Below are 12,881 nucleotides of genomic sequence, written 5' to 3'. Positions count from 1 at the left end.
ATAATAAAAAATATTAAATACTTTAAATTTATATCAAACATCTAAGGAAATACTAGCAAAACTCTAAGCATTATATTAATGTATATACAGCAATTCATTAACTAATAACGAATCATTAAATAAAATTTAAATTTATAACAAATTAATTCTTTACCTATTGAATTAAAAGATATCGCAGAAAATAAAAAATATGTCTAGACAAGTTGACAATATCCTTGCTCTGGCTGGCATAAATGAAAACTATATACATGGTACAACTTGCAAGTTGCAACCAACACATATTACATAAGCATGGAGCATGTGGAACTGTGGATCAAGAATTTGTGATTTCCCACTTGTTTTTCATCAAAAATTTTAATTAAGGGGGAAAAAGTATATGATAGAAGGTGTTAAAGGGACACGTTGGCATGACTCATGACAGTAATATAACACAGCAGATTCATGTACTTATAAACACTGTGCTTGTATATGTCCTCATTCACTCATTCCTTAGCTGCTTTTGTTCATCATCAATGTACACAACTTATCAATAAGACACTTATGATTTAGTTTGGTAAAATTTTTATTTTTTAAAAGTTGTAGTATTTATATTTAGTATATTAAATTAAAAATAATTTTTAATAAACACAAATAAAATTAATTACGTTTGATAAAATAGTTTTTAAATTTTAAAAATACTATAATAGACATAAATGTAAATATTAAAATTGAAAATTAATTAATATATAGAATTATATTAGACTTTTTAAATTTTGAAAAGTACAAGCCAATTTTAAAAAATTCTATCTTATATACTTTTAAAAGTACCTTAATTTTTTAAAAGTTGCAAGCACAAGCGTTACTAAACACAAAATAAGGAGTTTGAGCTTTTAAAAAACATAAACACCTCTTTAAAAAACTTTACCAAACCAAGCCTAATTAAATTATCTTTCTTCAAATGTTATATACTTATATGTGGCCATGTGCTTTGATAAATTAGTTATTTACATCAAATACACATTAATTAAATATATTGATTATTTTAGTGAGTAATTTTTGTATACGTAAAGCATTTTTTATCTATCTTTACCACTAATAATTAAATAAGGTGGTCATCAAGGGGTAAAAAAGCTGCTAAAATTGGTTACAATAATATTTTTTAAAATATCCTTATTTTCAAATAAAATTTTAAAATTCAAACAAGATTCCATACCAATTAAAAAATAACTCCAACTTTTAATTTCGGCCTAATTTGCTTATTTAGTTTACACTAGGCGAGAAGTGCCTTTTAATTTCTAGTTGTATATAATAGGGAAGTCAAATAAAGATTAAAATATTGATTAAAATTATTAAAACTATTAAAAAAAAGATTATGTTTCTATCAAAACCATTCATAAAAAAACATAAATTCAAAATTATCTATAAAAGATTATGTTGAACTAACAAAAACCCTTACTTTTTGGGTAAATTGTCAAATGAATTAAGTCATTTGGATTCAATGGAGTAATGAGCAATTATATGTATCATTCTTTACACTTGTTTAAATAAATTAGAGAATTAACCATTAAATCGACTCAATTTTGGTTGTCTATAATATTTTTTTAATAGCTATTTTTTTTAGCAATGTATTTTTTGGAGGTATTTTTTTCATTTCTTTTTTTTTTTTGGGTAAAAGGTTGGTGGTGGTGTTGGTAACGAAAATTCCTAGACACACATTTTCTTCAATCCATACGACAATAAAATTGGAAAACCCAACCCAACCTATTCACCTTTTTAAAACCATAAAGTGGATTGGGCTTTGCTTCCTCGATTTCAACCCACCCAACCAAAAATAAAAAATAAAAAATGTGTTCTATTTCCAAAGAGTTCTTTGTTTTATATTAAGAGCAATGCTAAGGGACAGCAACTTTTGTGATTGGTAACTATCACATAGCCATCAATGATGATCTAATGGTGTGAGATTGATGTAAGATTTCATCTAATGACTCACCTTTCTCTGCTGGTTACATACTGGCCAAAATTCAATAAAATTGCTGGCCCTTAAACTTTTCCTTATATTAATAAACTCTGCAAAAAAAAAACTCTTTGCAAACCAAAACAATAATAATAATCATAATAAATCATAATTAAAAAATCAGCCCTCTTTTCTTCTTATGCTTTCTCAGTGTTGCCGGCTGCAACAATCTCGTTCCAACTTCTCCATTTCCATACAGAGAGAGAGAGAGAGAGAGAGAGAGAGAGAGGTAAGCTCTTAAGATTCTTTCTTTTACCTAACAATGGCGTTTCATTTATTTTTTTAATTAGTTAAAGCTTCCAACTTTATTTTGTTTATGATGCAGGTCTTCATGGGTGTTGTTGATTTTTACAATTCTGCTGCTACTTGCTTGGTTAAGTCCAATTCCATTGATCATAAGCAAGTGGGGTTGGGGCAAAGATTCAATTTTTCTTTTGAGGGGAAGAAGATTCAGAGGAGGAGGGACTCTGTGGCTATGGCTTCCACTATTCCTACGACAGAACCGGTTCTTCAGGTGACCGGTGACTCCTTCATCAGAGAGCATTTGAGAAAGTTGTCCCCTTATCAACCTATTTTGCCTTTTGAGGTATAAAAAATAAAAGCCAACTTTTATGGATTCTGTTGTAATGCAATGCTGATTTTTATTTGAAGAATTCTGGGCATTGTTACAATTTCTGGTTAAGAGATTTGGTTGTGTGCTTCTGTTAGCTCTTAGTTAAAGCATACTTGATCACTTGTTATTTTAAATAGAAATGCATTTTTGTTTCTTCAGGCTTTATTTAGCCATGATTTATTCTTATTCTTCCTTTGGAGGAATTTTTTTTTTTTTTTTTTGGCTAATACTGAAGGAGTAAGCAATCATATATTTGCATAAGTTTTTGACAATAATTACAATCTAAAAAAAGGTCTTCGGCTTTTTTGTAGAAACTGATAAGAGTTAGCTTTTGAGACACGAAAACAATGAAAATAACAAAATCCTGTCCTCACTATTTTATGTTCTTCTTTCACAAAATCATAAAAAGAGAAAACCTTTAAAATGGGAATGGGAATGAAATAAGAAACAAATCACTCTCCCACCCCACCCAACAAAAAAAAATGAAATTAGTCTTATTGGTTCTATGTTAATACTTGTTTTTCTGTTTGATTGCTATGTCACTTGCAACTCACTGCACATGTATTGCAAGTTCATCTAATGTAATTTGTCACCGCTTCTTAGCATAAAAACTTCTCAGCACTGAACCCTGGCTTTTGTAACACTTGCGGTAGGCCTAAGCACTTTGTTAGTGGTTACTTTTGTGGGGGAAAATCATTTCATTATGATGCAATTTAGTAAACAAAGATTCTCTGCAGGTTTTATCTTCTCGTCTTGGACGCAAGCCTGAAGATATTGTTAAGTTAGATGCTAATGAAAACCCTTATGGTCCCCCTCCCGAGGCAAGTGTTTCATCTTTTCCCCCCTAGCTTGTAGTTTTTCCATATTATGAGATCTCTTGATCCATCATCCATGTAACCAAATCCACCTAATGAAGCATGATTTAGTTAATGTTTGTTGTTGGTTAGTTGTTCTTTTTTTTTTTTTATTATTTCTTTTCCCCCCTTAACTATTGCATAAAAATGGAAAATAATTATCTGCTAGTATGATATTTTTTCTCTAAGCTATACTCATGTTTATGCATATGTATTGTCACCTGAGTTTACTGTCAGATGTTTGATAGGTCATGGAAGCCCTAGGATCAATAAAATTCCCATATGTCTATCCTGACCCAGAGAGCCGCAGATTGCGTGCAGCTCTTGCCCAAGATTCAGGCCTTGAATCTGAATATATTCTGGCAGGATGTGGCGCAGATGAGCTTATTGATTTGATAATGCGGTTAAAACCCAAACTCTTATATTAAGCCTCAAATTCATTTTTTTCCTTTGACAATAAATGATTATCGTGCATACATGATGCTCAGTTGTGTGCTTGATCCTGGTGACAAGATTGTGGACTGCCCGCCAACCTTCACAATGTATGAGTTTGATGCTGGAGTTAATGGAGCACTTGTCATCAAAGGTAAGAATAACATTTCATACATGTAGCTTTTAAAAAGTTTTTCTTTTTGTATGATTTTAAAGTCTAAATAAATTTTGTTTAACTGTTGCGATACATATAAAGTAAAACCAATAATGAGTCTTCATGTTATATGAGCTGGATCTATACATTATTCAATCCTAAAGGATCTTTAGGAAAAGGGTGTCCTAGAGATATTAAATCAACCATGAACCTCCAATAAGCTTTTAGTGCGTTGGTCATTGACAATTGTTGAATGAGAAATAGGTATCTCTAAACAGATTGAACCTTGAGATAGTAAATTGGTTCATATGTTATGAATAAAGATCTTTAGCTTTTAAACTTTCTAGTGAGAATTTGTTCTTATGATATTATAAATCCTGTTATACTGGTCAAATACAAAAGATAGTACTTAAACAGATTATATTTTCATATTTTTGTAATAGGATAAGGCTTTGTTGTTGTTATTTAATGTAAAGGCTTATATTTAATGGTTGTGGATATTTAGATATTAAATGGATCACTTTAAAGGTCTTTTGTTTTAATTTTTCTTATCATTCCTATTGTCCTCTTAACATTATTGTGTGTCAAGTTATTTTTTTTGTGTGTGTAATGTCAGATTTGCATAACTATCTCAGTTATTTAAATTGTAGTTCCAAGGAAGTCAGACTTTAGCTTGAATGTGGAACACATAACAGAGGTTGTTAAACAAGAGAAGCCGAAATGCATCTTTTTAACATCACCAAATAATCCAGATGGAAGGTGATTGATTGTCAAGTATTCCTTTTTTCTATTCTATTTTCAGATTGTTTTTATGTCATTAGTATGCTGGAAATTTGCGTGTATCTTCTGTTAGATTTTGGTTCTGTTGATACTGTTCTGACAATTTTCCCAACAGTATAATTGATGATGAAGTACTTCTAAAGATACTTGAGCTTCCAGTATTGGTGGTGCTGGATGAAGCATACATTGAGTTCTCAGGAATCAAATCGAGGATGACTTGGGTCAAGAAATATGAGAATTTGATTGTTCTTCGGACATTTAGCAAAAGGGCTGGTATTGTTCTACCTTTTCTTTTAATCGATGTTGAACACGGGTTATTGAAAATGGATTGAGAGCTCGTCTTGTTCCCTTATATATATTAATGCAAATAACCTAATTATGAATGAGGAAGCCTTCTATACTTTGTTTTTATCCTCCATCTATCATTGTTACTTTTCGGTACATCATTGGATCAACTGTATCTAGATACATTAATTCAAAGATGTACGAAAAAGAGGCGGTGACTGATAGAACAATGTCTTTCGGGCATGCAATTGGTCTACTTGATTGCAAATGCTATTATATTGGTGACATAACAAGGATTGAAGCCTTGCAGGTTCAGGTTAAACTCGAGTGAAAGTGTATGTGAGCTTGAACTATTGGGATTTATGGTTGCTGTGAAACTAAAACTATCATACTTTAACACATTTTTGGTTGATAAATCATAATATTGGGATCACTGAGGAAATGGCTCCCTAGATTAAGCATCACCTGTTATCAAAGTGTATTTGTATTGGAAAATTTAATTCTAGAGAAAATACCATTCTTTATGAGTATGATCATAAAAGTTGTGTTTGATTAGTATCTTCTAATTGTGGCCCAATGAATTCATATTTTGAAATGAATTGCTGGTTCAGGTTTAGCCGGACTTCGTGTGGGATATGGAGCTTTTCCTTTGAGCATCATTGAGTATCTTTGGAGAGCAAAGCAACCATATAATGTCTCTGTTGCCGCTGAAATTTCTGCGTGTGCTGCATTGCAAAATCCTACTTATCTAGAGGTTCTTTTTTCTTTTTCTTTTGTGTGGTTAAGCTCACATATTTACTTTAAATTTTAATTATTCTGGAGGTACGTATAGTTTTTACTTAATTTTTTATTAGGTCCCTATAGTTTTAACGTTTCTAAATAAGTCCTCTGGTTTAAAAATTTTGATTAAGCTGTTGTAGCTGATGATAAATTGCCAATTTAGATAGTATATAGACTTTACCACAATTTTTAAAGCCGAGGAATATGGTTGAATAATGTTTGTACAGGGAGTTAATAAGGAATATTTAGCCTATAGGGGAATGATTGAAATGTTTTGTACAATATACGGATTTCGATACAAAGTTTTAAATTATAGGGATCTCTAGAGTACTTAAACTTTATTATTACAAAAGAGACCGCCGCATTGTGACACATTAGAGTCAGTAACTTTTATCTGATATGCACATAGAAGGATCAAGTATAGTACACTTAAAATGCACTTGAAATTCTTAAGAATTGAACCTAACTTGCAGAATGTAAAAGATGCTCTGCTGAAAGAACGAACGAGGCTGTATGATCTCTTGAATGAAGTTCCGTTCCTTCGACCGTTTCCAAGCCATTCTAATTTCATTCTCTGTGAGGTCACCTCTGGAGTGGATGCAAAGAAGCTGAAGGTGCTTTCCTTTTCTTTTGTATCAAACTTTGTTCTTAGTATCTTGTTAGTCGCGCATCAAATTTCATCTTTCGAATTTTTTATCAGAGACTTGGAGCAGATGTATTGCAAAATCGCTTTGTTAATTAGGGTTAAATAAGTTTTTATTCCTTGTAAAATCGTGATTTTTTGTTTTAATCCCTGTAAAAGAAAAAATTGGATTTTGGTCCTTGTAAAATTTAAAATTTCCAATTTCAATCCCTAGTGTTAGTAAATGGTGAGTTAGTAGGTTAAATACTAGGGTAATGCTATGGTGAAGAACGAAGTTTGGTGAAGAGTAAAGATTATTCTTTTAACGATGTAAAATAATAAAAATTTACATGATCAAACCGGAAAAAGAAATGTACAGGGATTAGAACAAAAATCACAAGTTTTGCAGAGATCAAACTTTATGTAACCCTATTAGTTTTTGTTTTTAGCATGTCGAGTTAGCGAATATTATTTTGTTATTAATAATTTTAACTAAAGATTGTGTACATGAAAACCAAACAGGAGGATCTTGCACAAATGGGAGTGATGATTCGTCACTATGACAAGAAAGAGCTAAAGGGCTACGTTCGTGTATCTGTTGGTAAGCCTGAACACACAGACGCACTAATCAACTGCCTTAAGAAAATGCCCTAGTTACCACCATTTCTAACTGTTAATTTAGTAGATTTCATTTTATGTTAATGTAATTCATCACATTTTACATGAGATTTTTTGTATTCCGTATTAAATTGAAATTGTATATTATTGGGGGATATTATTTCTTTCTTAGAAACTAATTTTGGTGCGTTGACAATATAAAAGAGTTTTGTATTGTGATCTAGTATGTTAATGTTAGTAAGTTTTTCAAATGAGGAGGAGGTTATTTTTGTCAGTTTAGGATTGAATCTATGCACTCGAATTTTCTTATTAACAATGTATCTTCTTTTATTAATTATTAGTATTATAAAGTTACCGTAGTTAACCAATTGTCATACTTCTTTTGTCTTGGCGCTCCCTGTATTATTTAAAATTCAGGTGAAGTCGACTTCACGTGAAGTTGATACCTGAGAGCCGTTAGATGAAAATTTAGTCAAATCAGTCAAATTATTTAACGGCTCTCAGGTATCAACTTCACGTGAAGTCGACTGCATCTGAGTTTCCACCTTTATTTATACTTGGTGGATATCATACATGTGAAGTCGACTGCACATTTCCACATTTATTTATACTTGGTGGATATCATATTGATCATCAAACAGCACTTTCACTACTTATCCTAAATAAATAGCGTCTAAACCATTAGTATATATATCTATTTTTTTTTCTTGGTTTATATACATCTATTTGATCCTTCTATAGATGATAGTTATCTTGGGCACAAAGGTAATTTTTGACCTGAATTGTTGTGTGCAGTCTTTAAATAATATGTCTAAGGTCTTTTCAAAATTTTAGGCAAAATGCATGAGTCAATTGTAAAATATGAAAATTTTTTTCCTATATTGTAATGTACTAGCCAAAGTAGTCAACTTAGTTTGAGGCAATATAACAAGTTTGTAATGTCTTTAGATGTCTCGGTGGCACGTTCATTACACTAATGTATTCAATGAATCTAAATTTTGGCCAACAGACTTGGATAATTTTTGAAATTTTATCATGATAAGGATAAACCATTGTAATTGTTGATCTTTAACGAGGAATTCATAGTAAGCATAAATCATTAATTCGCGTTGTTGTCGTGAAAAGGACCGTCATAACAATAATATATAAAAATAAATACTGATAGTAATATATAAATATATATATAAAAAATTTGTTTTTATTGTTTTCATATTTTGTGTGTGTATAATATATATAAAAGAATATTTACGATAGAGATTCATTTGGCCTTTTATCTATTTTTTAAAACTAAGTTTGTCTTTTAATATTTTTTATATTTATCATCAGAGTCTTCAAAACACATCCTACAAAGACGGGCCTCAGGGGCGGGGGGCCGGGGGGTGTTTGGGATGTTAGCTTTGAGGACTATAACTTAAATTTAAAAAAACCTATATTAAAAATTTAAAATTATTAGATATATATTTGATTAACAAATATAGTATGTGATCCTTCAATTTATTTTATTAACGTATCTAAGTTTAGTAAAGCAACTAAAGCTAATTATAGAAAAAAAAAAGAAAAATTAAATAATAAAAAGATAAAAATATTCTTAAGTAATAACTATCAAAATTTGATGGTGGAGAGAGAAAAAAAACAATAACCTCATGTTATGGGTGGTTTACGTAACAGATGTTCGCTTACAAATTGAAAATCTTTTTATTTTGTTTTCAATAAAGTCATCCAGATAGAATAACATAATATTTCTTTGAGTAGTTTTCTCCTATATATGTAAAGAGAAGTGTGTTCTCTTTTTGTCAAGAGAAAATGTTATTGTAGTCTTCTTGTGACAGAGAGAAGTTGTAATTCTCAAAGAAAATTATTCAATTATTTCTATATTTTATACAAATTTCTAATTTTTCAACTCTATATCTTGTTGTATCATTTGTCTAGTACCTAACAGTGGTATTAGAGTCAAAGGTTACTGATTAATATATTTTTTTTCTCCGCTGCGAGTTACCATCTAAAAACAAACGTTAGCAAAGTATGAAATTCTAAAATTCAATGGGAGTAATTTTATTGTATGAAAATTGAAGATAAAACCCATTATGAGAAAAGACAATTGCGTGACAGCAATTGAAGGTAGACCCACTGGAATTACAGATGAAAAATGGAAGGAGATGGACAACAATGCTGTTGCAAACTTACACTTGGCACTAGCTGACTCAGTTTTATCAAGTGTAGCAGAAAAAAAGACAACAAAAAAATTTGGGATGCTCTAACCAAATTATATGAAGTCAAGTCACTTCACAACAAGATATTCTTGAAGAGTAGACTTTATATTCTTCGAATGAGTGAGTCCACATCGGCAATGGATCAAATCAACAATCTAATACGCTATTTTCCTAACTCTCATCGTTGGAATATACCATAGCAGAAAATGAACGTGCAGAGCTCTTACTTCAAAGTCTACCAGATTCATATGATCAGCTTATCATTAACTTAACTAATAATGCTTTGACTGATTATCTTTCTTTTGATGACATGGTTGCTGCGATTCTTGAAGAAGAATCTAGGCGTAAGAATAAGGAAGATAGATTAAAGAACTCAAAACAAGCAGAGACTTTGTTGATGACAAGAGGGAGATCAATGGAGCATGGTTCCAGTGGGAGTCAAAGTAGACTAAAGTCACAAAGTAAGAAGTAGGTTAAATGCTACAATTGTGGTAAGAGGGGCACTTCAAGAAAGATTGTTAGAATAAGAAAAGTATAGAGAAGGTTCCAGAAGGATCAAGTTCTCAAGGATGTGTTGCGAACACCTCTGATGATGGAGAAATCATGTATGGCGAAGTAACAATCGGTTCTAAAGGTAGCAAACAGCTCACTAATGTTTGGATTGTTGATTAAGGAGCAACATAGCACATGACTCCTCATCGTGATTGGTTTTGTACATATGAACCTGTCTTGGAAGGATCGGTATTTATGGGAAACGATCATGCCTTAGAAATTATTGGAATGGGTACTATTAAAATAAAAATGTTTGATGGTTCTATTCGTTCACTTCAAGGGGTAAGACACGTGAAAGGCTTGAAGAAGAATTTGTTGTCGATTGGGCAATTGGATGAACTTGGTTGCAAGACCCATATTGAATGTGGGATCTTGAAAGTTGTTAAAGGAGCTCTTGTGGTAATCAAAGTAGAAAAGATTGCAGCAAATCTATACATACTTGTGGGAGATACTTTGCAAGAGGCAGAGGCATTAGTTATTTCAGCAAGCCAAGAAGAAATGACGATGATATGACATTGCAAACTGGGCCACGTGTCAGAACGAGGCTTGAAGATTCTTGTAGAACGTAATCTCATTCCCAGGGTCAAATCGATAAACTTTCCGTTTTGTAAGCACTACATTACAAGCAAGAAACATAGATTGAAGTTAACTGCTTGGAGCAAACACATATTGAAGTTGATTCATTCTGATGTGTGAGAATCATCGGAGATTTTTCTAGGAGGAGTAAAATATCTTGTATCATTTATTGATGATTACTCTAGGAGGCTATGGGTGTACCCGATCAAGAAGAAATCAGACGTGTTTGCGACGTTTAAAGAGTTCAAAGCAAAGTTAGAACTTGAATCCGAAAAGAAGATCAAGTGTTTAAGGACAGATAATGGAGGAGAATATGTCGATGGTGATTTTCTAACATTTTGCAAGCAAGCAGGTATTCAACGGCAATTCACAGTTGCATATACGCCTCAGCAAAATGGTGAAGCAGAGCGAATGAATAAGACTCTCCTAGAAAGAGCACGAGCTATGTTACAAACTGCAGGTTTAGCCAAGTCCTTTTGGGAAAAAGCTATTAAAACCGGTTGTTATGTGATAAATCGGCCACCATCAACTGCAATTGGGTTGAAGACACCAATGGAGATGTGACAAGGTAAGCCACCTAATTATTCTTCTTTACATATATTTGGTTGTCCTGTGTACGTGATGTACAATTTTCAGGAAAGAACAAAGTTGGACCCAAAGTCTAGAAAATGTATATTCTTGGGTTATGCTGACGAAGTTAAGGGGTATCGCCTGTGGGATCTTACTGCTCGCAAGGTAGTTGTCAGTAGAGATGTGATATTTGTAGAAGATGAATTGCAACAAGAACAAGAAAATAACAGTACTGTTAAAGAGATAACCACTGTTCAAATAGATAAAAAATGCAGAGAAGGTGATCTTTCTGAAGCAGAACCACAGCACGAAGAACACGAAGCAGAGGCCAATGACATAGAAGTTTGTCAATCCACTTGACAAAGAAGAACACAGTCATGGCACTCAAATTATGTTTTGACAAACCATGATGCATATTGTCTTTTGACAAAAGATGGAGTATGGAGGCTATGCGCAATCCAGACACTTCTATGTGGATGACAGTAATGCAAGAAAAAATTGAGGCATTACATAGGAACCGTACCTGAAAACTTGTTGAACTTCTAGCAGGTCAGAAAGTCATTAGTAACAAATGGGTTTACAAGATCAAACGAGATAGTAATGATCAGGTGAAACGATATCGTGCAAGATTGGTTGTCAAGGGATATGCTGAGAAAGAAGGTATTGACTTCAATGAAATATTTTCTTCAGTGGTGAGACTAACTACTATTAGAGTAGTTTTGGCTATGTGTGCTGTAATTGATTTACATCTAGAGCAATTGGATGTAAAGACTGCTTTTCTTCATGGAGAACTTGAAGAAGAGATATATATGCTCCAACCAGAAGGTTTTGAAGAACAAGAAAAAGAAAATTTGGTTTGCAGGTTAACTAAATTTATGTACGATCTAAAGCAGGTGCCAAGGTGTTGGTACAAGAGATTTGATTCTTTTATTATTAGCCTTGGATACAACAAACTTAGTTCAGATCATTGTACCTATTACAAGAGGTCTGATGATAATGATTTCATTATTATGCTGTTGAATGTAGATGATATGTTGGTGGTAGGTCTCAACAAAGATCAAATCCAAGAATTGAAGGCACAGTTGGCTAGGGAGTTTGATATGAAAGACTTGAGACCAACAAACAAGATTTTAGGGATGCAAATCCACCGAGACAAAAGGGATAGGAAGATTTGGCTATCGCAAAAGAATTATTTAAAGAAGATCCTGTAACGTTTCAATATGCAAGAATGTAAGCCAATTTCAACCCCACTACTTCCTATGAATTTCAAATTATTCTTAAGTATGTATCATAGTAGTGAAGCAGAGATGATGGAAATGTCTTGAGTACCGTATGCATCAGCGTGGGAAGCCTTATGTATGTCATGATCTGTACAAGGCCAGATATTCCTCAAGCAGTTGCGGTGGTAAGTTATTTATGGCAGATCCGAGTAAAGAGCATTAGAATGCTGTTAAGAGGATCTTGAGATACATCAAATGGACCTCGAATGTTGCATTATGTTTTGGAGGATCGGAATTTATTGTCAATAGATATGTCGATTCAGACTTTGCAGGTGATCTTGATAAACGAAAATCTACTACATGATATGTGTTCAACCTTGCAGGAGGAGCTGTGAGCTGGCTATCTAAATTATAGACTGTTGTAACTTTATCTACTACAGAAGCTGAATATATGGCAGCTACACAAGCATGCAAGGAAGCTATTTGGATCCAAATGTTGATGGAGGAATTTGAGCACAAATAACAGATCGAAGATTCTGCACATTGCAAGGAATTTTGCCTTTCATTCAAGAACAAAACACATTGAAGTACAATATCACTTTGTTCGGGAAGTAGTAGAGGA

The 12,881-nt window shown here is 32.5% G+C and overlaps 1 protein-coding gene across 1 annotated transcript; it reads left to right on the top strand.

The window, feature by feature from the left end:
* Positions 1-2,065: 2,065 nt before the first annotated feature.
* Positions 2,066-7,505, top strand: LOC107605464 (histidinol-phosphate aminotransferase, chloroplastic). Its single transcript, XM_016307351.3, has 10 exons — positions 2,066-2,222; positions 2,319-2,579; positions 3,344-3,427; positions 3,709-3,863; positions 3,949-4,046; positions 4,697-4,805; positions 4,942-5,099; positions 5,723-5,865; positions 6,365-6,505; positions 7,036-7,505. Exons 1-10 carry the CDS (start codon positions 2,133-2,135, stop codon positions 7,165-7,167), a joined length of 1,371 nt encoding a protein of 456 aa, XP_016162837.1. The 5' UTR covers positions 2,066-2,132; the 3' UTR covers positions 7,168-7,505.
* Positions 7,506-12,881: the final 5,376 nt, after the last annotated feature.

This window comes from Arachis ipaensis, chromosome B6 (assembly GCF_059453495.1).
Source record: "Arachis ipaensis isolate K30076 ecotype BB chromosome B6, ASM5945349v1, whole genome shotgun sequence".
NCBI lineage: Eukaryota > Viridiplantae > Streptophyta > Magnoliopsida > Fabales > Fabaceae > Arachis > Arachis ipaensis.
The sequence above is the reverse complement of the archived record's forward strand: the minus strand, read 5'-3'. Positions and strand labels throughout refer to the sequence as shown.

Coding starts and splice junctions, on each gene's coding strand:
- LOC107605464 (XM_016307351.3), top strand. CDS start 2,133: ATGCTTTCTCAGTGTTGCCGGCTGCAACAATCTCGTTCCAACTTCTCC. Junction 3,864..3,948: donor CTTATTGATTTGATAATGCG/GTTAAAACCCAA, acceptor CATGATGCTCAG/TTGTGTGCTTGATCCTGGTG. Junction 5,866..6,364: donor AAAATCCTACTTATCTAGAG/GTTCTTTTTTCT, acceptor CCTAACTTGCAG/AATGTAAAAGATGCTCTGCT.